Source organism: Pseudopipra pipra, chromosome 17 (assembly GCF_036250125.1).
Source record: "Pseudopipra pipra isolate bDixPip1 chromosome 17, bDixPip1.hap1, whole genome shotgun sequence".
In the NCBI taxonomy this organism is placed as follows: Eukaryota; Metazoa; Chordata; class Aves; order Passeriformes; family Pipridae; genus Pseudopipra; species Pseudopipra pipra.
Window position 1 is genome coordinate 1,791,937 of NC_087565.1, and position 23,145 is coordinate 1,815,081.

Here is a 23,145-nt window from a genome sequence, read left to right on the forward strand (position 1 = left end):
AATTGATTTGCCATGCTTGAGATGGAAGCAAACACAGATTAAATTTAAGCTATTTGTTCAGTATCTCACTTACGCAATTGGACATCGTAGATTAGGGAAGGTGACCTCCTGTAGCACAGGGGGGATTTACTGACATGTACAAACAAATATTACACTTCCTAGGATCCAGCACAGCTCAGGATAAAGGAGAAAAGGGTACTGGCCAGCTGCCTCCCTGCGCAGGCACCCAAACCCCAGTGTGATCTCTGTCTTCTCTGAGCCTCAGGCTGGAGGACCCAAGATCAAAGCAGGGACCAGCCTTGGTTCCTCCTGCAAGGAGGAAAGGAAGAAAAGGAAAGAAAGATAAATGGGAGGGGAAGGGGTGAAATGAGACTTTGAAGGGTCTCAACCACCTGCTAAACATGACCAGCCCCGGGAGATGGAGGATTTTTTCCAGTTGCCATGGCCCACATTCCTGGCTCTCAAGAGCTTCATGGTGTTGGTGGAGCCAAGGCTTCGTGCTCTTGCTTGCTGCAGGGAGACTCCTGGGGTCAGGGCTGGTCCTGAGGGCTGTGGCAGCAGGCAGAGAGCAGGCAGAGGAGAGGACACAGCACTAGGGACCATGGGAAGGTTCGTTTGCTCAGGAGGCCAGTAATGGATCAGCAATTTAAAATTTAAATCCATGTGCTTTTAAAAAAGAAAGAAGGGAAAGAAGCCAGCGAGGACTGGTGGTTGCACTGCAAACTGTCACTGTCTGTTTGGGAAAAGGCTTTTGACTGACAGCAAAGTTGTCAGAGGCGTCTGACGTCAGAGCTCTGCAGCGAGGTGTGGAGGGGACAGCTTGCCAACGGCAACAGCAGCAGCAGCTCCTCTGGGCAGCTCTGAGCTCTCCTCCTCCTCCTCCTCACCTGGGTTTCAGAGCAGACGAGCAGGCTGCCCCAGCACTGACCTGCCTGCTGCCTGTGGAACTCCCAGGTGGCAGAGGAAAGGAAAGATGCTTCCTGGATGCCACATGGCTCCAGAGCTGTGGTACCCCGTGATGGAGACACCCTGGCACAGGCAGGGCAGTGCCCCCAGCACCACCTCCCTTTCCCTGATCTCCATGGGCCGGGGCAGGCTCGGCTCAGTCTGCAGCTGGGAGGGGAGCTGAGGTGCTTGCAGCAGGACTGAGCCAGAGCAGGGTCCAGCCTTGCACTTCCCAAACCCCCTGCACTCTTCCAAACCTCACCCAGGGCTTTAGCTACTGAAGTGCCCCACTCTCCTCTGGCTTCAGGAAGTTCATGACCGTGCTAAGTGTCAGGCTGCAACACTAACCAGCCCCTGGGCCTTTCCACTCTCCTTGGCCAGTTCTGTGCCACCTCCAGCACGACCTGGACAAAGCCAGGGCTCTGCCTGAACACACCAGGCAAACCAGACAGACTAAACCTGTTCTCTCATGCTTTGGCACTGAAACAATACAGTAACTCTGGCCGTGGTAAGGGCAGGGCAGAGCTGAGGATGAGGAAGGGGGAGGCTGGGGCAAAGGCAGCACGAATGGCTCATGTTTGCTCTCTTGATGTGAGGTCTTGCAAATGGAAATGATCCTCCAGGAGCATCTGTTCCTCAGGCAGGGGCTGTACCACTGCAGGCATCCTCCAGAGACATCACTGGCACTTTGTGCAAATAAATAAATCAATAAAAGCAGTGGCTACAGCAAGGAATTTGGCCTTCTGGTCTTGGAAACACCTAAGCTATGCAGGATAATCACCCTGTGGCCATGGATGGATGGGTTTTTTGAGCCCTGAGACACCTGCTTGCTGCTGAAGTGGTTTAGCCCAACTGTTTAATGCTGTGCTAGCTGCAAAATTGCTTCTCTGCTTTGGCTTTAAATGATGAATTTTTGCCTGAAAGATTATCCTTTGTTTATCTCTGTTCCAGTGACCCTCTTTGCTGCCTCTCCTCTGCCCTCTGCTTGGGCGCTGCAGGAGCGAGAGCAGAGGGAGCAGGAGATGTGAGCCCTGAATATCAGGCTGTTGACCTTTCCTCCAAGCCATCCCATTCCCAGCTAAAATCCTGCCTCTTGTCCAGCTCATAGTTTCTCCAAAACACAGAGCAGGGTCTGGCACTCCTGAGACTAGAAAGGACCACAAGAAATATGTAATAGCTGGAATGAGAAACGTGGGGAGGAGAAGGACCAACCTCCACATCTCACCCCACCCTCTCTTCATCTCCTGCCTTCAATCTCCCCTTCCCTGGGAAGAGCTTGGGGTGTTTTCTGTGCTTGCACAGGAGGGTCTGTGTGTGCTTGGAGATGGGGCTGTGGAGGCACCACACTCAGTGTCAGGGGTGACCTGGGATAGAGGGACACACGGATGCTCCAGCCTGGCTTGGCTCAGGCAGACTCTGGTGGGACTGAATCAGGCTTTGAACACACTTGTTTGCTGCTGGGGGGGGCTGGGCACAGGGTGAGAAGAGCTGAGCTTGGAACTGGCTGCAGGACTCTGTGTGGGTGCTCCCTGAGTCACTCCAGCACCCTGAGACCCAGCACTATGGGCACCCGAGTGCCCCCAGGGTGAGGCCACCTCTGTGGCCCTGCTCAAATGATTTCCTGGTGTCCAACAGAATGATCTCTAGAGCAGGAACTTGCCAACTTGATTTGTAGTTTAGATAATTTCCCATAGAAAAATCCTTGGGCCATAACTCTCTTAGAAGGGCCAAATATTTTCTCTCAGAATCTGGCGTGACTTGCTGCTCTCTCAATGCAGGTGTGAAACTGTTAAACATCCCAGCCCAGCTGGGTCTCTGACCCTAAATCGATGGGAGCAGCAACCCCAAGCCCCAAAACCACCCCTGAGAGCTCCCACTTCATTTGGGTGCTTCTGAGAACTGGTGCCTGACCTCCTCCCTGTTTCCTGACAACCTGGACCAGCCATTTGGGGACCAGGTTTTCATGCAAATGCATTCATGAAGAAAACGAAGGCATTACAAAAACGAGTCGAATCTCACCGAGGGAGCTTCGTGCAAGAATAAAGCAATAAAGTGACAGGGTGGATTTGTTTGTAACTTGGTTAAAGCTGGGGTGGGAAATCTGCAGAAGGTCACAGTGACACTAAACAAGTGTCTTGTATTAAACCCAGCTCAAGTTTTCATGTCTCAGTAAAAGAGCTGGAGCATCTATAACTAGTAACAGGTTATTTTTGGCATCTCAACCTATTTTGTAGCTCCCAGGAGGGCAAAATTGCTTCTCTTTGACTTTGCAAAGCCTGGATTTCTTTTTGTGTCGACAGAATGCTGGGATGTGCATTTAAATTCTTCTGCCACTGCCTGTCTTAACGAAAATTCACAGGTCCAGGGAATTACTGCTCTTGCTTGCTTTGCACACAGTAAAGAGCCCACAGCATAGATGAGGGCTGTGGTGTTCAAAATAACAACACAAAAGTTATGTTGAGTCGCCATCCCTGGAGGGATGCAAAAAAACATGCAGATGTGGCACTTGGGGATGTGGTTCAGGGGTGGGGTTTGCAGTGCTGGGTTAAAGGTTGGGCTCAGTGATCTTAGAGGGGGTTTGCAGCCCTAAAAAGGGTGTTGCAGCCCTAAAAAGCCTAAATCCTCAGTAGACACAGTGGCCTAAGGGGTTACTCTGTTATTGCCTCCTTTACAGGTCACAGAGCCACAGACATTTGCTTGAGGTCCCTCGGAAATCAGGAGCAGAGGTTGGCACCAGGGCCAGGCCATCAGTGGTTTACGTGGCCCTGTCATCAGAAAGGTTTCCATGACTCTCCCTCTTCCTCAGCTTGTCCCTTGCCGAGCCCCAGCTGCACCCACACCATGTTCCCACTCTTCCTGAGGCTGTTTGTCGGATGGGTGCCAGATCTCCAGCTCTGCAAAGCATGGTGTGACATCTGCTCTGCCTTCCCTCCCGCTTCTCCCAAATGCAGATAGCCGGAAAAATATTTAAGCCAGCAGAGACACGGGCCCATCAAAATCAAAGTGCTTCACAAAACTGACTGCGTTTCACTGGAATTTTGTTTTGAAATGAAACAAACAAACAAAAAATCTGGCAGAATCAAAACATCTTGTTTCAGCGTTTTCAGAAGAAAGAAAATCTTCCTGTTCTATTCTGAAAAGGCTTTTCACTGCTGAGATTGTTTCAGAAAATAGCTAAATCAAGCAGAAAGCAAATTAAAAAAATCAGAGTCTCTTGGAGATGGATCCCATTTCCAGATTTTTCTCTGACTGGCAGCCAAGAGGAGCAGTGCCCCTCAGGCATCCCACCAGGGCAGTGCTGGTACAGCAGTGCTCTCCTCTGGCTCCTTGTGAGTGGACAGGGAAGAGCAGGGAGGTGACCCAGGGATAACTAAAACATGGGCAAACCATGCAAAATCAGGGAAACCCCGCCATCAGTGAGGAGCTGCTCCTCCTCCCATCAAGGACCACCCTCCAGGATAAAGTTGTGCACTGGAGAGGGACAAAGAGAACCCAAGATGTGACAAGATGCCTTAGAGGTGTTCAGACAATCCCTGCCTGTGTCTCCTGCTTGAGGAAGAACTGGGCAGGTTCTTCCACTGGATCAATGCACATAACACCCAGGGCAGGCACCTGGGGACAGGAGAGCTCCCACACTGCCTGTGCCAGGATCCCATCCCAGCAAGGTGGGGACAGCAGGGCTGAGTGCTGCAGCACCCTGTGATGGGAGCAAACCCCCCGGAGCTGGGTACAGCTCACAGGGTGCACAGGTTTCTGCTGCAAAACCCACTGTAGGAGAGGTTGCAGGGAATTCAAGGTTCTGGCCTTAAGCCTGGTCTTCAGTTACCCAAACGCCCCTTTATATGTCAGTATTTCACATTTCCTTCAAATACTTGCATGTGTAGGCCACTCTAACACTCTCTGGCATTATGGAAAGTGCCTTTGTTAGGAAGTAGAGCCCCTGGCACAGGGCAGCTGGGCAGATGCCTGCAGAGCCATCAGCTGGGGACTGGGGGAAGTGTGTGCAGGGGGAGCACCTCCTCCAGGGTCTGTCCAGGGCTGCAGCATCACGTGTAGTTTGCCGTGAAAAGCAAGAATCAGCATCTGCTCCAATAAGTGATCTGCCCCAGGGCAGCAATGCATCTGCTGGAGACAGAGCACATCTGTGCTCCAGGTAAAAGTGGAGCAGTCAGTGGTGCTGGGAACAGAGCACAGTCCCAACTGCCCTGGGAAACAGGAGATCTCCTGGGGCTGTGTGACCGGGGTACATCTCTGCCAGAGCTGAAACTTGTGATCACAACACATACGAATTAAATTCGGCCCTTTGTTCATGAAAAAATGCAAGTGGATTCGACCCACTGGACTCCCCCAGTGAGCTGGTGCAAATGCTGAGGAGTGTGTCATCAGTGCACTAAGACCTTGGGCGGGTGCTGCTGGATAAACAAAATCCCTGTTTGCTTTAGGGATGGGAATTTTAGAGAGACAAGAGTGAAAGAAACTAACATGGTGTTTACAAAATTAAAAAAAACCCTAAACCTGAACCTCCAGGCTGGGGATCACACTGTCCCCCCAGTCCCTCAGGGATTCCACGAGGAGCTGGTACAGTCTGTGCTGATCCATCATCAGCAGTGAATGCCTCCTGACCATATTTCTACATCCCCCACAATTTTATTGAAACAAACTAAAAGCAATCTTGGACCTTGTAAGACAAGGTAGTTATCTCTCCAGCCAGCCAGCAGCAGATTTATTGACCCCTGAGATGCATTCAAACCATATTTCCTTTCATATGACAAGTGTCCTGCTTTATTGAAGCAGTTTCTCAGCAGTCCTGAATCACTGCTGCAACTCCATTTTGTCAGAGGCAAACTGAAGATGTTTTGCACTGGAGTCAAGGCAACTGAGCACAGAACCTTCGTGAGATCAAGCCTTTAATGACAAGAATTAAAGTGAAAAAGGGCAGGTTTTGGGGCAAGGATGATAAACACTTTAATAGCTGAACTCTGAAGTGAGGGAGGCTTTTTGGCAGCAAAAGTAAAATATGGTAAACTGTTTTACAGTACTTTTACTAAGTATTTGAATGAGTGGGCCTAATATTTTGAAGATTGAAAGCAATCTGGATGAACTTGAAGAGTTCTCCTTGGCAAAAAGCATGAAACCCAGCCTGAATTGCAGTGGGAATGCTGGCAACCATGGCCTCAAACAGACTGACAAAGGTGAATGATTTCATGAGGCTGCAAATGTAAAAAAAAAGAGTTGAAATTAAATGTGAAGAGGAGAATAAAAACAAGACTAGTGAGATAAGAAATGCAGTGATATATTCCAGTACTTGGTGTGAAATATAGTGTCTGTAAAAACATGAAAACATTATCTGGATTTTCACTGGTACTTCCAGTATATCTTTATAGACAGATGATAAGAAATATAATAACTCTGAGAGTACTAAACCAATCAATATAAAAATATATTTCCAAGACATGCTTGTAGTGAATTTTATCATATGCTGCTTTAATTTTAAACTTCCAGAAGATACACATTCTTCCCAGTACAGAATTCCCTTCATTTCCTCCTATAGTTTTCTATACTTAGAGATTTAAGAGAGGAGTTACAACACTTGAAGGAGCAGTCTGTTGATAGCATATATAGATAAGGCATTTTGAAAGGTAGAGCACATTATTTTTGGTTTGGGGACTGGTTATGTCAGCAGACAGAATGGAGTTGTGAAGCTAAATGTGAGTTTGCTGGTGATAACTACAGCAGGTTATTGAGATCTCTGTTTATTTTCAAGTTGATGCAACGTTTAGAGTATTATGATAAAACTTGTGTTATCACTTGGTTGATAAAAAACTGGTCTTGCCTTCAGTTTGTAGTTACACAGTTTGAGTCACAGCTTCCAATTATTTGTCTTGTGTAGTGTTCTTAGACAATCTGTTCGGGGCTTCTTATGTAACATTATTCCTCTCAAGTTCAGCAAAAAATGCTGCATCGTGAAGAATGTGCATAATGTACAACAAATTTAGCCCCTCTGCTAACTGCAGACAAGTGAATCTTCCCTTCATTTTGGGACATGGTTATCGCAGCCTGCAGGAAGGAGGGAGGGAAAAGGCAAGGCAAACCAAGAAAAAGGGTGAAAGTGGCTTTTGTGGCAGCACCATAAACATACAAACACGTTTTGCCAAACTGTTGTTGGCTTTTGAGATGAAGAAAAAGCATTTTTCCCCTTCTCTGTTGGCTTCTAGTGCCTTGCCCAGCACTGCAGGACACAAAAGCCCCTTTGGCTGAGCCCAGCCTCAGCACAGGCACAGGCACAGGATGGCAACACATCTGAGGTGCCTGCAAGGGCCTGCAGGGATTTCTCCCCCCAAGCTGCAGTTGTGCTGCAGCCACATCACCTCCTCCTATCAATCTGTCAGTGTCTATCCGAGGCCGGAGCAAATCCATTTGCTACAACTTTTACAAGTGCTAAAGCCCATCTGTGGGAAGCCACAGACAGGATTATTTCTGTCCTCTTCTTATTACAGACTCAGCAGACTCATTTAAAAGAGATATTTCACAAACCTGTTGCCTCCCAGGCTCAGAGTGTGTGTGCACAGGGGCCATTAGTCTGAAAGCCACTGACTTTGGCCCTGATGGGCCACTGCTGCAGGGGAGCAGGAATGCTGAGATGAGTCTAGAGGAAGGTGTCCCTGCCCATGGCAGGGAGGTGGAACTAGATGAGCTAAAAAACTAACTTTACATTATCAAACTCAGAATATCAGAAAGAGATGTCCCTGATTCTATTTTCTGTATTCCTTCCAGGAACTGCTCCAGTCACACAGGTAGCAGAACTTCCCAGTCTTGGCACTGAATATTGACATTACAACAGAATTTAAACATTTCCTCTCCTTTCACAGACACAAACATATGTCTGTGTGAGTGCACAGGGGAATCAGATGAAGACACAGCCCTTTGAGTGTCAGTGAGAGAAGTAAGCTTGAGTGTCTCTAAGCATGGCCTGGGATGGCTGCCATACTATTAATATGTAGTTTGGCTGGATAGTTCTGAGCCATCTTAATTCTCCAGCCATCATTACTTTGCTTGGTTATCATTCATACATTTCTATATGCTAGTCTGTTTGGAGCAAAGAGATTGGACATTTAGAGCTGGAGTGGATGAGTCTGTATTTTTGGAATTGGAGCTAAATTACCCACCACTTGACGCATTATTGTGTTTAACAATAATTGCTGATTAAAATTCAAACGCACTAAATTCCACCTGTCATCCCCAGCATTGCCTCTGTTGTGACAATGCCAACGCCATGAGTGGGCATGAATGAAAAGAGTGAAGGGAGTGGTTTGTCTGCACAGTTCCATCCTTTCATTCTGCCACAATCTGCTGGACCCCGCTCCCAAACCCTTGGGATATTTGCCACAAAATGCCTTCTGCACTGAGTGTTTTGTAGAATGAAGAAACCGTGGTGCAGGTTTCCAAAGCAGCCTCTGTGTTTTCACACCCATGCAGGACACACACCCACCTGCCTGAGCTGCACCCCTCTGTCATGGGTGGCCTGTCAACCTGGTGCTTTCATACACTGATGCTCATGACTCTTGATGGAGGTTCCAGGTGGGCTTTTCTCTTATGAATCCTTCCAGAGGAGATAGATGGGCTGTTCATGTACGTGAGCTCCTACTTTGTGTCTCTTTTTTCTTCAGGCTGTAGGATGTGCCCAAGTCCATTTCTGCAGCTCTCTTAAACTTGCCTCTGGCTGCAAAACTTCTTTTGACTGGCTAAACTCCCCAGTCCTTTCCTGCTCCTTTTGTGCCTCCCACACTTCAGCATTTTTGGCCTTCTTCTTGCTTTTGATCTTCCATTCTCTTTTCCCCAGATCTCTCAAGCTTTTCCTCACTGTGCCTAGCATTTCCCAGCCTGGAGAGCTGGGGAATAGCACAGCCCCCGGGGATCTGGTGTGTTTATGATAAATCAGGGAAGTGGGTAAGCAAGTACTTGCTCTTAACAGCACTTTCTACATGCAGGTGCTTCCTCTTTCCTTTCTCTCGTGACTGAATATTGCAACAGACAACAGGTCTGCAAATCACCACTACCCTGCACTTCATCAGTCTGGGCTCACATTTCAGTCATCAGAGAAGAATCAGCCTGATTTAACATCAATTTACCCATCCTGGCTGGCTGAAACAAAAAGAGCCTGGCCCCAAACCCAACATTTGGGAGGACACAGTGGAGCAGAAGATGGTCTGCTGAGTTACACCCCATGGCAGTGCCCAGCCCATTCCCACACTCCTGCTCCCAGAGGCTGGAGGCCACTGAATATGGGCTGAACCTGTCCAGTTTTAGTAATGCCAACAGTAAAGCCAGAGTGCAGCATGTGCTGTGAAGCCTTGAGTTCTCTGGACTCGGGAAAATGCTGGCTACACAAATGTGAGAAGAAGCAAGGCTAGTAAGGGACCCAGGGCTGACAGCTCAGCATCTCATTACTCATCCTCTCAGCTCTGTCTCACTAGTCCTTTAGCACCTTTGTGGGCTTGGTTTTGATAGCTAAAGAGGGTGTAGGAGAGATGTGACTTAAAACAACAGGATATCAGCTTCTAGATGGGGTTTCAGGTTTGAGTAAAGGCAGAGCATTGTGACCTGACACTGCACACAGTGTAGCTCCAGGGCATGGATGTGGCTGGGCTATGCACAGACCAGAGCACTCCTGGCTTGCCTGGATCCCAACCAACACAGGATGTTGTAAAAGTCTGTCTGGCTTAAAATTTAATTTTTCTAAGGTTAGAATATTGCTTCTATTATTAGTGAAAAGCAGAAGGTAGTCTTCAGATTAAGGCAGGAAATCTGCATTCAGCTCCTAGCTCGAAGGGAGACTTTCCTTATGCAGTGTTGGACAAGCCAAGCTAAACTCCCATGCTTCATACCCTGAACTTGTATGAGAAAAATTGTAGTGCCTTCTGTTCTTTGTCTTGGCTACTTAGACAGTGAGGACTTGGGGAAGAGAAAGGCTTTCACTCTGTGTTTATACTGTGCCTGGTTCTTCGGGGCTTCAGCCTGCAATATTTCCTCAACACAAATAGCAAGAAATATTAAATAAGTTAAAATGTGTATTGCTATGTAAGTGTACAACAACCAAGCCCAGTGAAGCTGTGGTGCTTGGTGTGGTTGGGCACGAGAGCCAGTATCTCTGAGCATCACCCCATGTTGATGCAATGCCACAAGACCACGGCCCTCCTGTGGTGTTTATTCCCTGGTTCTGTGTATCCATGCTCAGCATATCTCACATCCTGCCCTCCAGCCTGCCCAGAACGACCAAGAGGAGCTTGTAAGGGAATCAATTAAAGCCCTAGAGAACAGGGATGATAAAGTCTGCATTTGCTTTTGGGAGCTGGAGAATATCATGTACTGCCAGTTATGAACTGCCTGGCTTCACTCAGGGAAGGGGTCGTATGAGACAGGGAGGAGCTCGGCTCTCCTCACCCTTGCTGGATTTACCCTGAGCAGATTTATGCACGAGATGTGTTCTCACTAGCAGGGCTTGTTTCCCCGCTGCATTTGAGCTCCCAGCACGTGGACTCTGTTTTGAGCAAGCAGTGGGCAGACAGAGCAGAAAGAGAAAGATACACAAATCAGGTAGTTTGGTTTTATTTCCAAACAGGAACACACAGAACCGTAGGGAGTATGAGAGGGAGAGGGCAACATATCCTCTTGCTCCAGTATACAAAAGCTAACTTCCTAGGCTGAACCAGACACCTAAGAGTGAAGGCAAAATATAAGCTACGTGACTAGTGGGAAGAGAAAGAGCCAGCAGGAAAAATCTATGAGAGCTTTCCATGGTTCAATCAGTCAGAGCCTGCTTCACTGGGGAAACAATCAATTAACCACTTCCACTAGAGCAGCCGCAGACGTGCTGTTCTGGAGGTACTAAATCTTTGAGTTTATTTGTTCCCAGTTGCACTCCCAGCTTATTTACAACATCACAGGAACCTTCCTCCTTGCTTATCTTCACTTCTCCGAGTCCCTCCCAAGGATCTTTCTGTCCATGTTGATCAGTGAAGAAGAACACTTACAGACTAACAATTTCCAGCTTCACTGCAAATCCGTATTTCCCTTAAACAGGCAGCCAAAATAAACAGTTTCCTCCAGGCATCTGGAGGGCATTATGCCTTTAACTGTCCCTTTGATTTCCAGCTGTCAATGCATTTTGTCTCACTTTAAGGCAGATGCTTTTAGTTTAGGATGTTTTGGCCCAACCAATAATCAAAGAGCCCTGCAGGAAACAGATCTGTCCCTGCCCTGAGGAGCAAAATGTAGCAGGCAAATGAGAGGCAGATGACACCAAAGGCAAGGGATGATGCTGAGAGCACTCAGCCCAAGACCCTCTGTGGCAGACAGGAGCAGGAAGGACTTGAGCATGGTTGATCCCACAGGTATGGTAAAGAGGGAGGTGGGAGACAGCCTGGAAAAAACTGCGCAAAAGAAGTCTTGAGAGGATGTGACCTCCAAGTGGTGCAGAGCTGTGCAGGTACAAGGGGTTCACACTGTGTCTGAGAGGAAGCTGGGATATGGATGAGCATGGAGAAAGGTGCACAAAGGCGATGTGGGGGTGATGATGGTCTTCCTCAGCACCTCAAAGGTAGATCTCAAAGCACTAAAAGCAGAAGGGTCTCCAGTCCTGGTGTGCTGGTGAAGAAAACAAAGGACAGAGAAGAGCGTTGTGGGAACAGATCTGCTCTCCAACCCACAGTGTCTGCCATCACTGTGCTTTCAAGATGTAGGAAAACAAGAGACATTTAGATGACCACAGCATGAAGTTGAGATTAAATTTCTATTCCCCATTTAAGTTTTTCCTTGCATTCTTTAAATGAAAAGAAAGCAGCTCTCAGCAATTTTAGGTAGATCCTGTGCCTGGCAACCTGGAAGCAGATTTTGATTCACAGATGCCTCTTGCTCCTCTGATCAAATGTGCTGGCAGGACTGGTAGACAGGAGCTGACTTAACAGCTTTAATGCACTTAGATTTGTCCCTATAGCTGTTGCTAATGCCTTGATTGGTGCTATTGAAATCTCATCTTAAACATATGGTAATACATTCCTCACTGATTCCCCTGCCTTTCAAAACTCAGACCTGGAGTCATCATTGTCTGTAATAAGTTCATTCTGTTCCTTCTGCTTTACTGCCTGCCTGGCCTAGCTTTGATGAAGTAATTCATATAACTCACTAACTCCAGAGTAAATTTTGATTAGATTTTGAATTAAATACCATATTTTCTATTGGGAAGCCCTGCAAACTCAGCTTGGCATATGATATTCATATGACCTCTGCCATTCTGGATGCATCACTGGTAATGAAGACTCTGGATGCCAGGGCTGGGAATGCACTAATTGGCCTTAATTGCCCCAACAAGCCTCATCTGGGGCTCACATTCACACCTTCAGCCAGGAGCTCTATTAAACCTCCAACCCCAGGGGCCTTCAGTTTGTGCCTGGGCTGTGCTGTAGGTGAGTCTGTCTTAGATCTGCTCTTTAGCTGGTGTTTGGCTTTTCACAGATGGCCTTGCAGTTGGTGTATTTACTGGACCCCATTCCCCCCACACCTTGCTCTACCTCCCATGGCATGGGGTCATTCCAGGTTGTTCCTGGCACCCTTTCCCTGCTCTTGCTTCCTGATACTGGCAGCAACAAAAATTATACAGCTCTGGTAGGTTTTTTAGTAGATTAGAAGAGTTTTAATATATTGATTTCTTAACTGTTTGAGAGAAGACTACAGGTAATATTATGGGCTATAATTGCTTACTGTGCATAGAAATAAAAAAAGCAATATTTGAAAGTTGGAGATCTCTGGGCCAATTACAGCCTTAAAGCTCAAGTGGGGTTGAGCAGAGCACTGGGAATGACTGACCCGGGAGGCCCAGTCTGCTCGTCTTCTGGTTGTCTGTAGCTGGGCCCGAGCACGAGAGAGGGAAAATACTTTTTCACTTCAGGCTCTTGTTCTGCAGCACTCAATGTATAGTAGTTTTAGCCACAGTTTTGCTTACAGAGATGCTGGGCTGTAATCTGCATTTTTGGAATAGCACAAATAAGTCTGTGGCTTCATGTGTTCAGTGGGATGGCAGTTGGTTATCATGATGGGTGGACAGACCAAGCACATAAGGAACATCTTCCTTTTGTGCCTTGAGGGGACAGTAACCTTGCTGAGAAGACCAACCTGCTGTTGGAAAACAAATCCCGTGTCACCCCATCCCAGGTTTTGTTGCACTGTGTTGCAGAATGGGCTTAATGCTGAGCCACAACAGGCAGCTGCCTTCCCATTTAATGTAACCCACCAAGGAAAACATCCTGGTTTATATGCTTTCCCCCTGGGAGCTTGTATACATCCAAACACCGGCTTTTATATTTTGGGGAGTTGTTTTTTTTTTTTTGGTGTCTGAGAGAGGTACCTTGGAAATGACTGTTCTGTTGGTGGGTGATGATAATGACTTTGGGGATGTGGGTGGAGGAAAGGAGAGAAAGTTTAATGTATGGAGTTAAATGCTGTTGTGATTTCGTTGCAAACAACTTATCTGGGGAGACAGAGGCACCTCTGACACGGGCAGTGACTGAAATATCCCTTTATAAATGGGAGAGATGGATCCCCCTCCCTGTTGTTGCAGGCTCTGCTCTCTGGGGCCATCCTTGTCCCGGCATCGGTGTCTGTGGGGCTGCGCCTTCAATCCTATTGGTGTCGCTTATCTTCCCCCTTTTGCAAGAAACCTCCTTAAAGCCTCAAGGTTGTTCATTGCTGTTTGAGAAGGTAGTCTTGAGATTAAGGCAGGAAATCTGCATTCAGCTCCTAGCTCGAAGGGAGACTTTCCTTATGCAGTGTTGGACAAGCCAAGCTAAACTCCCATGCTTCATACTCTGAACTTGTGTAAGAAAAATCGTACTGCCTTCTGTTCTTTGTCTTGGCTAAGCGAGGACTTGGGGAAGAGAAAGGCTTTCACTCTGTGTTTATACTGTGCCTGGTTCTTCGGGGCTTCAGCCTGCAACATTCCCTGAGCACAAACAGCAAGAAATAATGAATTGAGTGAGATCCAACCCAGGGCCACGCTCCGTCTGGTTACTTCACAGTCAGCCTCAGATCAACCGATAGGCAAACCTACCCCGGCACTGCCTCTGTGACAGGGACGTGACGGACCTTCCGCGGTCGGGGCAAGGCCAGCGGAGCCCCTCGGCGCGATCGCAGCCCCTCTGCTCGCCCAGAGCCCCTCTGCTGGCCCAGGCCGCGCTCCGGGCGGGGAGGCTCGTTCCGTTCCCCGGGGCGGGGGGGCGCGGCCGGCCCGCCCCTCCCTCAGCATTGGCGGCGGCGCTGCCGGGGCGGGCGGGGGGCGGCGGCGGCGCGCAGAGCCGGCGGGCAGCAGGTGGCTGTGCTCGCTCCGCTCCGCGCTCCCGCCTCGCCTCGCCCGCCGCCTCAGCGCGGCCCCGCCGCCGCCAAGACGCCGCGGGCCGTGCTCCGAGTGAAGAATGGGGCGGCCAAGCTCGCCAAGCCGCCCGCGGCCGCGGGCGAGACCCCCGGCGGCGCCCCCGGACAGGGGCTCTTCATGGAGCGCTCGCAGAGCCGTCTCAGCCTCTCCGCATCCTTCGAGGCCCTCGCTATCTACTTCCCCTGCATGAACAGCTTCGACGAGGAGGATGCGGGTATGGGGGCGCTGGGGGGACGCGGGGTCGGTGGTTCCCGGTGGTTCCCGGTGTCCCTGTGCCCATCCCCGGGTGTGCGCCGTGTCGGGCGCTGTCCCCGGCCCCGCTGGGGCTCCGGGTGTCGGGGGTCCCTCTGCCGCCCGGAGGGGGCTCAGCCTGGCCAGGTGTGTGCGCAGGGTCCGGGCTTGGTGCAGGGCACTGTGTTCCTGCGGAGATTAAAACTGGGAATGCGCTCCGGCGGTGAAACGCGCTCCTGCTTCTAATCGATAAGGAGCCCAGGGTGTTTGCAAATGGAGCGGCTCATGCTCCATCCTCTGTGTGAATGAAGGGCAGCGCTCGGGGAGGAGGCGTCTATTCTGCTGGATGGTGTGTCCACCCTGATTTATACACCGTGAGCTCTGGGGCCGATTGTTCCGAGGGGTTGTTAGCACTGTACACCATGCTGCCTTTGGAGAGAGGAATAAAGGGATTCAATTTAAATGGGGGCGAAGTAAATCCCAAAACAAAAGCCTTTCAGAACAGATGCAGTGATTTTTTTTATTATTTTTTTCCCCCCCATGTCAGAAAGACCTTTCTGGCCTCAAAGAGTTGGCAGTAGTCATAAAATGAGACCAGGCTTCCAAAAGAGGGGAATTGGTAGGGCATAGTAAAAAGGAATTGCGCTGAATGGGAGAGGAAGGGCAGTGGGTACTGGAGAAGGTGCCAGGAGTAGAGGGCAGCACAGCCGTGGTGTGGGTAGGGAGGGCGTACACGGGAGTGGATGGAGAGCGGTCGGTGAGCGCTTTGTCCATTCCCGGTGGCTCACTGGTCATTGAGGGGTGTTTTTCCCAATACACACTGTCCCAGAGACTGAACCTGTAAGTGAATCTTGTGAGGGGCAAATAATGAAAGTTGGTAACTAAGGTATATTTTGATGCTGTCATGGTCGCATCCTTCAAAATGCCGGCGTGCTCCTTTGTCTAGTGGCTCATCCCAAGAAGTGCAGGTGCCAGCAGGAATACATCAGCCCCCTGGCTGCTACACCTGTAACGTTGTTGTTTTTAAAGGAGTTGACGTAAGAATCAATTCATCATCTGTGTGATTAACCTAGACTTGTCATCAGCATCGTGCAGGGGTGTCAGGCAGAACATAGTATCCTCCAACAGATGTAGCTTTTAAATTTTTTGTCTCAAAATTCTGCTGACGATTTTTTTGCACTTCCTATTTGGTTTGAATGCTGGGGAGCGTACAAGACAATAACGGGAGCTTTGGGAAGTCTCGGCGCTGTTGCTTCAGAAATGATTGATAGTGAGACATGCTTGAGTACGAGAACCCGACACAATGCCTGGAACGGCGTTTCATTCCCTGGTGGCCGACCCCTCCCGCTCAGAGCGGGGTGATGGTTTAGGTGATTACTCCCTCTTCCAGCGCTTAGAAATGCGGTTTTGCGCTGAATTGTATCTATTCACGCTTAGTGAATGCTCACGCATGAATGTTAATAGGCTGCTCTTAATACAACACGAGCGCTTGTCTCTGAATTAAATAAATCTACAATTAAGATCTCATTTGCCAGCAGCTTATTAGCGGATCTCGCCTGTGAGTTGTCTCGCTGGTGAAGCTGCTCGGGGTGGATTCAGTGCAACGGGGACGTTGCAGTGTTGCTCCTGTATTTTGTGCCTGTGAGAGTGTGTTCAGACACGTCTGAGCACCCAGCGAGGGAGAACGTGCGCCGCTTTCTATTTCTGGTGTTAAAACTACAAGCGTATAATTTTCTTTCACGGCATCTATTTTCTTGAGAAATTGTGAAAGAAATACTGAAATTGTTCCAGATAAAGTTCTGTATTATTCATACCCATGCATGGTCCTGAAATTGTGGGAGGTTCTGACCAGTTTGGGTTGCAGCATGATTTCTCTCTCAAAAAAAAAATGGATCTCGATAGCTCATTCAGGGAGATGAATACTGCACTTGGCAAGATGTTCTCCATAGGAGACGGTGGGGGAAAAATGAAATTGATCCCAGGAGCATTGACAAAGTAAACAATCCTATTTCAAACAGACACATCATCCATTTTGTCTCAGGCTGAGGACCACGTCTTTAATGGAATAGTCATCCTACAGAAAAAGGAGAGGAGCTGATAAATGGCAAGCTTAAAGGAAACTTGACATTTTCCTCTGAAATAGGAGAACAGCCTAATGAGAGCTTAAATCTACAAACAATAAAAATTCTTGAGGTGTTTCATTGAAGTTACTATGGGAGGGTTGTATCAAAGGAGTGTAAAAGGAAATATACAGAAGTGCTGAGAGCCCTGGCAGTGTGGAAACATGTCTGGCCATATCTGAGCAGTGCTAATGATACCTCTGGGTTCTGGTATTTCCCCCCTTTAATTCTGGAAAAATGGCTCTGCTTTTGAAAAATGTACAATCTATTGTTACTTGTACTTATGGAATATTTTATTTTCTGCCAAAGTCCTTTTGTTTTTCTTTGCTTTTGTTTTTCTTTACCTTCTGGACAACAGGCAAGAAGACTCTTCTCATCTTCCTCAACTCTTCCTCCAGTGAATCTGGGCTGAGATCTGGGCAATGAACCGGGTGCAGATGATGTCTTAGTGTGCAGAAGCAGGCAGACAGCGTAGGCAGGAAAGCAACGGGACTTGGAGCAAAAAACAGGATCCCATTTGAATATTTCCAGAGCGTGAGGGTCGTGGAGATTCAGATGTGTCCTGTGGCACATGGGGCTGTGTGCCTGTCTCTCCAGAGATGGATGTGGACTTATACTCTAATGTTCTGATACCCTTTTTGTTCCTCAGCCATGCAAACACTGAGCTCTGTTCACCAGGAAGTTGCAGTGGGGCTTTGAAATAGCTGAAATGACCATCTGCTCTCAGCAGTGGAAGGACTCTGGGTTAATGACTCTCTTGATCTCGGCATGGTAATGTTGCTGCCCTTCCTGCTGGCTGAGTGCCACTGTCCTTGCTCCCCTGAGGTCCCCAGCAATGTCAGTGAAGTTAAGGATTTTTAAGCTGCAGTTATTATCAGAATAATTGTTGGTTTTACTTATGTAAATGTCTGTCTTCCATTTCAGTTGTGGAGTGGTGGACTAAGGAGGTAAAAATCAATCATGCACTCTTTGTGGGCACATTTTTAGAATGCCTCTTCTAACAGTGTGAACAAAATCTTAGCTGTCCTGTGGACCTGCCATACTCCTGGTCTTGGCTGGAATCAGCCATTCAGGATGCTGGTATTCCCATGGGAACATGTTGGAAGGGACCAAACTGCTGAGGACTGAACTGCCAAGTGCACGTGGGTTAATAACAGGCTGTTGAGGATCTGTGATGACTGTGTGCACCTGCCTTGTAGGCAGCTGGTGAGTCCTGGGTGCAGCTCACCACTAAAACTGAGGGACTGGGGTGTATGAAATCCCCCTTTGCTGACAGTGGCCTTAGCAGAGCCCAGCCCAGTCTGAGGTGAAGGACATCCTTAAGGTTAATGGGAACGTGTTTTCTGGTGTGGAGGAGAACCAGCTTGCTCCTTGTGCAGAACATGGAGTTTGGAAAGCTGGCTAAAGCAGAACAAAAAGTGAGGATTTGGTAGAGAGCAATGCCAGCTGACTTGGAGCTGCACATGAAAAAGGAGCAAGCCTTGGGCAGGGGAAAGGAGGTGGTTTGAGTAGCAGGACAGTCGGTGTAGTGGTGGTGGACCTGCTGGAAGTTGGGAAGCCAGAAGCAGTCCTCAGCTCTGAGGAGGTGAGAGCATCCAGCCAAGGACCCTGTGTACTACAGAGGACAAGGACTACACCTAAAAGAAGTGGAGGTAGGGAAATGCCAAAAATCACTGGAGGGAATGGGGTTTTCCTTAAGCCTCTGTGCCTAAACTGCAGGATCCAGGAGCACTTCTTAGGTCTGGATGTGTGCTCCAGCTGTGCTGTGGCTTAAGTGGGTAAGACACAGTAATGCATCAGCACCTTTGATCCTGCATCTTGGTTTTCCCAGGAAGAACATCTGTTTGCACTGGCAAAAGGCATCCGATGCATGCCTTGGTAGGGATGCAGATTTGGATGTTTGGGATTGTAGCCATGGGTCAAATGCAGCTGCCTGGAATCCAGATCCAATTTGAGCATCTACCACAAGGGGAAATTCCTGTTCCTTACACACCCAGGTGTGAAGAGCAGGGCTGCTGCCATCAGGAAGCAGGAGAAGGTACAGAACAGCTGCAAGGGACGTGTAAGGGTCCCCTGGATCACGACCCCAGCGTGAGGACTGTCCAGCTGGGCAGACCTCTTGCCCTGGCAGCAACACAACAGAATCAAATCATGTCTCAGCCAGCTGGAACCAAGTGTCTGGCAGAGAGAAAATGGTTTCCAAAGTCAAAATGTCTCCTAGATACTGAGAGTAAGCCTTCCTTGTGTCAGCTGCTAATTCAGGAAAGAGTTGAATTAGAGATAAAATTCAGCCCAGGCTGCTGTTTTCACACACTATCAAGTACTAGCAGGGCCCCTGTGTTACGATCAATTCTTTAAAGAGAAAGTATGTGAAATATTAATTTAATGGATTGATAAAAACATTTAAAACATTGGGGTGGGAGAGCGTGCTGTGGACACTTAGATTAGTTTAGAGTACTCTTTGTTTGGGTTTTATCTGTTGAACTTCTCTATAATTTTAAATAGTGACCTTCTCTATAATTTAAAACATTAAGGTGTCACAAAGTTATTAAATAGAGAGAGCTCTTATATGTGTTTTCATGTTGCCATGGATATTTCTCAGTTGCAGCACTGCATTGGGGTACATATTTTTAAAGAAAATGATGATTCAAGTCCTTACTAGTCCATTTGTATGTTTTTTTTTTAAATGCAGATCAAGCATGTGAAGTCCTTTTGGTGTTTAGTCTGGTTTTGCTTCATCTGAAGTTACCTCTGAAGCTTGGTCAGCCTCTAACTGGTTTTGTTAGTTGTTTGTTAGGTGGGTAACCATGCTCACATGGGAAACATATAGGCAGCAAGGGAAATTAGCTGTACACCTGCAACGTTAGCTGTTTTTCTTATTAATCTTTTACAAATGAAATGACAGTTCAGCCCTTTAACCCTGCAAAGACACAGACCCCAGAGCTCACCTGATGATGCATTACCCCAGGGGTGCCAGCTCTCTTGGCTGGTGCAGGAGGCAGCAAATCCAGGGCTTCTCCCCCTCCTTGCACAGTAAGGAGCGCATCCTTGGCCCTGGGTTATCCTAGTGATTGAAAGAAATGCCTCTCTCCCTGCTGGGCCCTTTCTGGCTCTAGGTAAACATGTTTGTTTCGTGAACGGATTAAGTTGAAATGAAAAATGAGAACGGTTTTAGAAGAGCTGCTGTCAAATCAGTCTGTCATCAGAGGGAGGTGTATGAAAGGGACCAGCGGCCTGGAAGAAGATGCTGCTGATAATACCTGCAGAGGTTGGTGGTCTCAGACCCAGTTACAGGTTAATCCAAATCCTAAATACAGCGACTGATTCTTACACCACGGATGCACCTGGTCGGGGCAGAGCTGAACAAGCCGTGCTGTCCCTTCCCTGTCCTGTGCACTGGAGGCAGCTCCCTGCTCTCTGGGCCTGCTGCTGTGTGTGTGACCAGGGCACTGCAGTTACAGATGGCGGGTTTTGTCTTCTCCTGTGGCCCTGTGAGACCGGGGCAGAGCAGGAACCCTGTCATGAGTCAGCGCTAGGATCGAGGGGTTTGAAACCTTGTCCTTGTTTGTGGTGTTGTGGCGGCACGTGAGAGCCGCGGTCCCCGGCCAAGTTCATGCTGTGCCTGTAGAAAAGCGAAGCAAAATGTCAGTGCGAGTCCCAGGGTGCTGACGGTCTGTGGCAGAACCCAACAGATGGGGAGGGTTGGACAGATGGGAGAGCGCAGGGGAGGGTGACGTGGCATCGGTCAGCGCTCAGTGTGCCAGGCAGCCCTCCCAGGCCACCAGCTGCTCCCCGCTCCTGTCTCCCGTGGGCTGTCCCACAGAGTTGTCCTGCATGCCCCAACCTGGAGCCTCCACCTGTGCCTCGTGCTGAGTATTGGCTGAGGAATTGTTTTAAACAATGATGTAAGGCTGGGAGAAGAGAGGGAACAGCTAGTCCCGGGATCTCAAGCACTGTGCCACAAAGTGCTGCGTAAGCGTTTCCTTGGTGGTCATCTGGGTATGGATTTACAGGGGAGAGGGGACGTGGATGAGGTCACGGGCTGTGATGGTGGCTCTGTGCTGTCCCCTCAGCCTGCTTCTGCAGCACACTTGCTGTCACAGAAAGCACAGTGCTGTCTCCTTCCCTTGGAGGTGACTGTGCCCGGCCTGATGGACGTTAGAGGTGTTCAGGGGATGGTGCTGAGCTCCAGCCACGTGGGCAGGAGTTGGTGAGGGCAGGTTGTACGTGACCACTGCCAGCCCCAGGGAAAGGATATCTCTCTCGTTTTGCTGTCTACTGATTTCTGAATAGAAGAGCCTGTGTCCCTGGAAAGTGTTCTATCTAGGAGACACTGTTTCCTTACAGCTTCTATTTCATATGCAGTTAATTCTAATGCAACATTTATTAATTCAAAAGCACTCTGTTCTCCAGACTAAAAAAAATTATCTTTACTCTGTCAGATTCCTACATCAGGACAAGTTGTGAAACGCTGTAACTACTTTGCTTCAACATTTCTGTTTGACAGAAACTGTATCTGCTTTGTGTAGGGAAGAATTAAGTTTGATTGGAGTAGTTGTTTTGAGGAATAATTTATCTATGCAATTATTTTCTGAAGCACTATCTGCTTATATATGATTGCCTTAAGTTAGATTAGAAATGTGAACAATTTAATTTAGGATGCAGTCTGCAAGTTGCTGATGTGTTTTATTGGGGCAGTGAGACCTGGCTCCTACAAGACTTCTCAGCCCTGTTGTCTCCTCCTCCTCCCCACAGACATCTGTTGTGAAGCACCATTAACATGTTTGAATAAGGATTTCTGCTCCTCTGAGGAAGTGTTCAACACAGTTTGAATATCCATCTATCCAAATGACGTTCCCCTGAGGGTTGGTTTTATTTTCTGGGAGAATGCTACACTGTGTGGCAACATGTGTCACGATAGAGATTCTGCAACACAATGATCCATCAGTGGTGCCACTGCTTAAATCATCTGCTGATGACACACGCAAATTAGGCATTCTCTGCTTTTGCTGTCAAACCATTCTTGCCTTGAAATCTGCATTTAAGTTATATTTTTGGCTTTGCTTTTTGCAAAACAGCACACATGTAAAGACTGGGAAGCCCTGGTACAGCCTAACTTCCCACAGGAATACAGCAAATCTCTGCAGCCCTACCTTTTAGCCAAATCCAGACAGTTAAATCACTGAGATGGATACTGTTCCAGCTTCGTGCAATCAGGGTGTTATATCACCTTTGTCCAATACACAAAGAACTCATACAACCTTGCAGAAGCCAGTCTGAAGTGTTTGAGTGCTCAACAATTTGCAGAGTACGGTGTGTACAGAGGTAAATGTCACATTTTTCTCAGAACTGTTTTATGACTAAGAGGAATTTATGCTATTGTCTGTGTCCTTACTCTTACAAATGCAGAGGTAGAAAGGGTTCTGAGGAGTCATTTGTATCTGTTCCCCAAGTAACTAATCTATTCTAATTAGAAGGAGAGTTTACCCTAAAATTCAGCTTAAATCTGTGTGGAAATCACACAGATGGCTATTGTATTGTTCCCAGCAACATGGGAGGCAGTTGGTCACTGCTGTCTTCAGAGCAGCTCTTCACATCACGAAACTGTTCTTCCCTGTGCTGATAATCCCAAGCCAGGAAGTGAGTGTAACAACAATCATGAGTGCCTGGCACCCCTCTCCCTCCTTTTGCATTTTGGACCAAAGAAACCTGGTTGATATTTTCTTCTTGCACGGAGCAGTTTCCCAAGCGCTGTGTTGGCCTCGTTGGTGTCCTCGGGATCGTGCGGGAGGAGCAGCGTGGACAGTGTTGCTGCTCTCTGGCCCCCAGCAGGGAGGAGGAACTGTCTCCTGCACCTTGTGTGCAGTATTGTTGTAAATACAGTGCTTTTGCAAGAGTTTCAGCACTCCTAACTCACACTTGGGGTATGATCCTTGCCTCTTTTCCAGATCGTTCTCTGCACAGCTGCTCCCTGGCTACTCAGTCCCTTTATGGCATTTGTGCCTTTGATTTATTTTTTTTTCAATGCTCTGAAGTTACATGTCCCTTTAGTGAATTTTCTTGCATTGGTTTGGAGGGTCGAGCTATTTGATCCTGTTGGTATAGGTCTGAATTCTCTATCTGTTGTTTAGCAAGGCCCGTGATGCTGGGATGTTTGTGGGATTGAGAGGTGGGATAAATAGATGCTTTACCTTTTGGGCTTCAGGAATAGTGCCCTGTTTGTGGATGACTTTGGCAGCTGGAGATCCTCTGTAACTGAGGATCCATGGGCAAAGTGCAGCATCCTTGAAAACCTTTGCTTTCAGTGCAGCTGGAGTGCCCTGTTTTCTCAGGCACCTTCTCATCGCCTCATTCTGCAGTGCTCGAGTCGAGGCACTGCTGAGGTGTCATTCACTGTTAGTAGCTGCAGTGAAGATAATTGTGGTT

At 48.2% G+C, this 23,145-nt stretch overlaps 1 protein-coding gene across 2 annotated transcripts in view; it reads left to right on the forward strand.

The window, feature by feature from the left end:
• Positions 1–14,285: 14,285 nt before the first annotated feature.
• Positions 14,286–23,145, forward strand: part of RIMS4 (regulating synaptic membrane exocytosis 4) — a 53,866-nt gene continuing 45,006 nt past the window's right edge. Inside the window, exon 1 of one of the 2 annotated variants that reach the window (XM_064673654.1) lies at positions 14,286–14,582. In XM_064673654.1, the coding sequence (XP_064529724.1) occupies positions 14,486–14,582 (97 nt within the window). In that variant the 5' untranslated portion in view covers positions 14,286–14,485. The remainder of the gene's footprint in view (positions 14,583–23,145) is intronic. The other variant, XM_064673653.1, reaches the window with a different exon arrangement.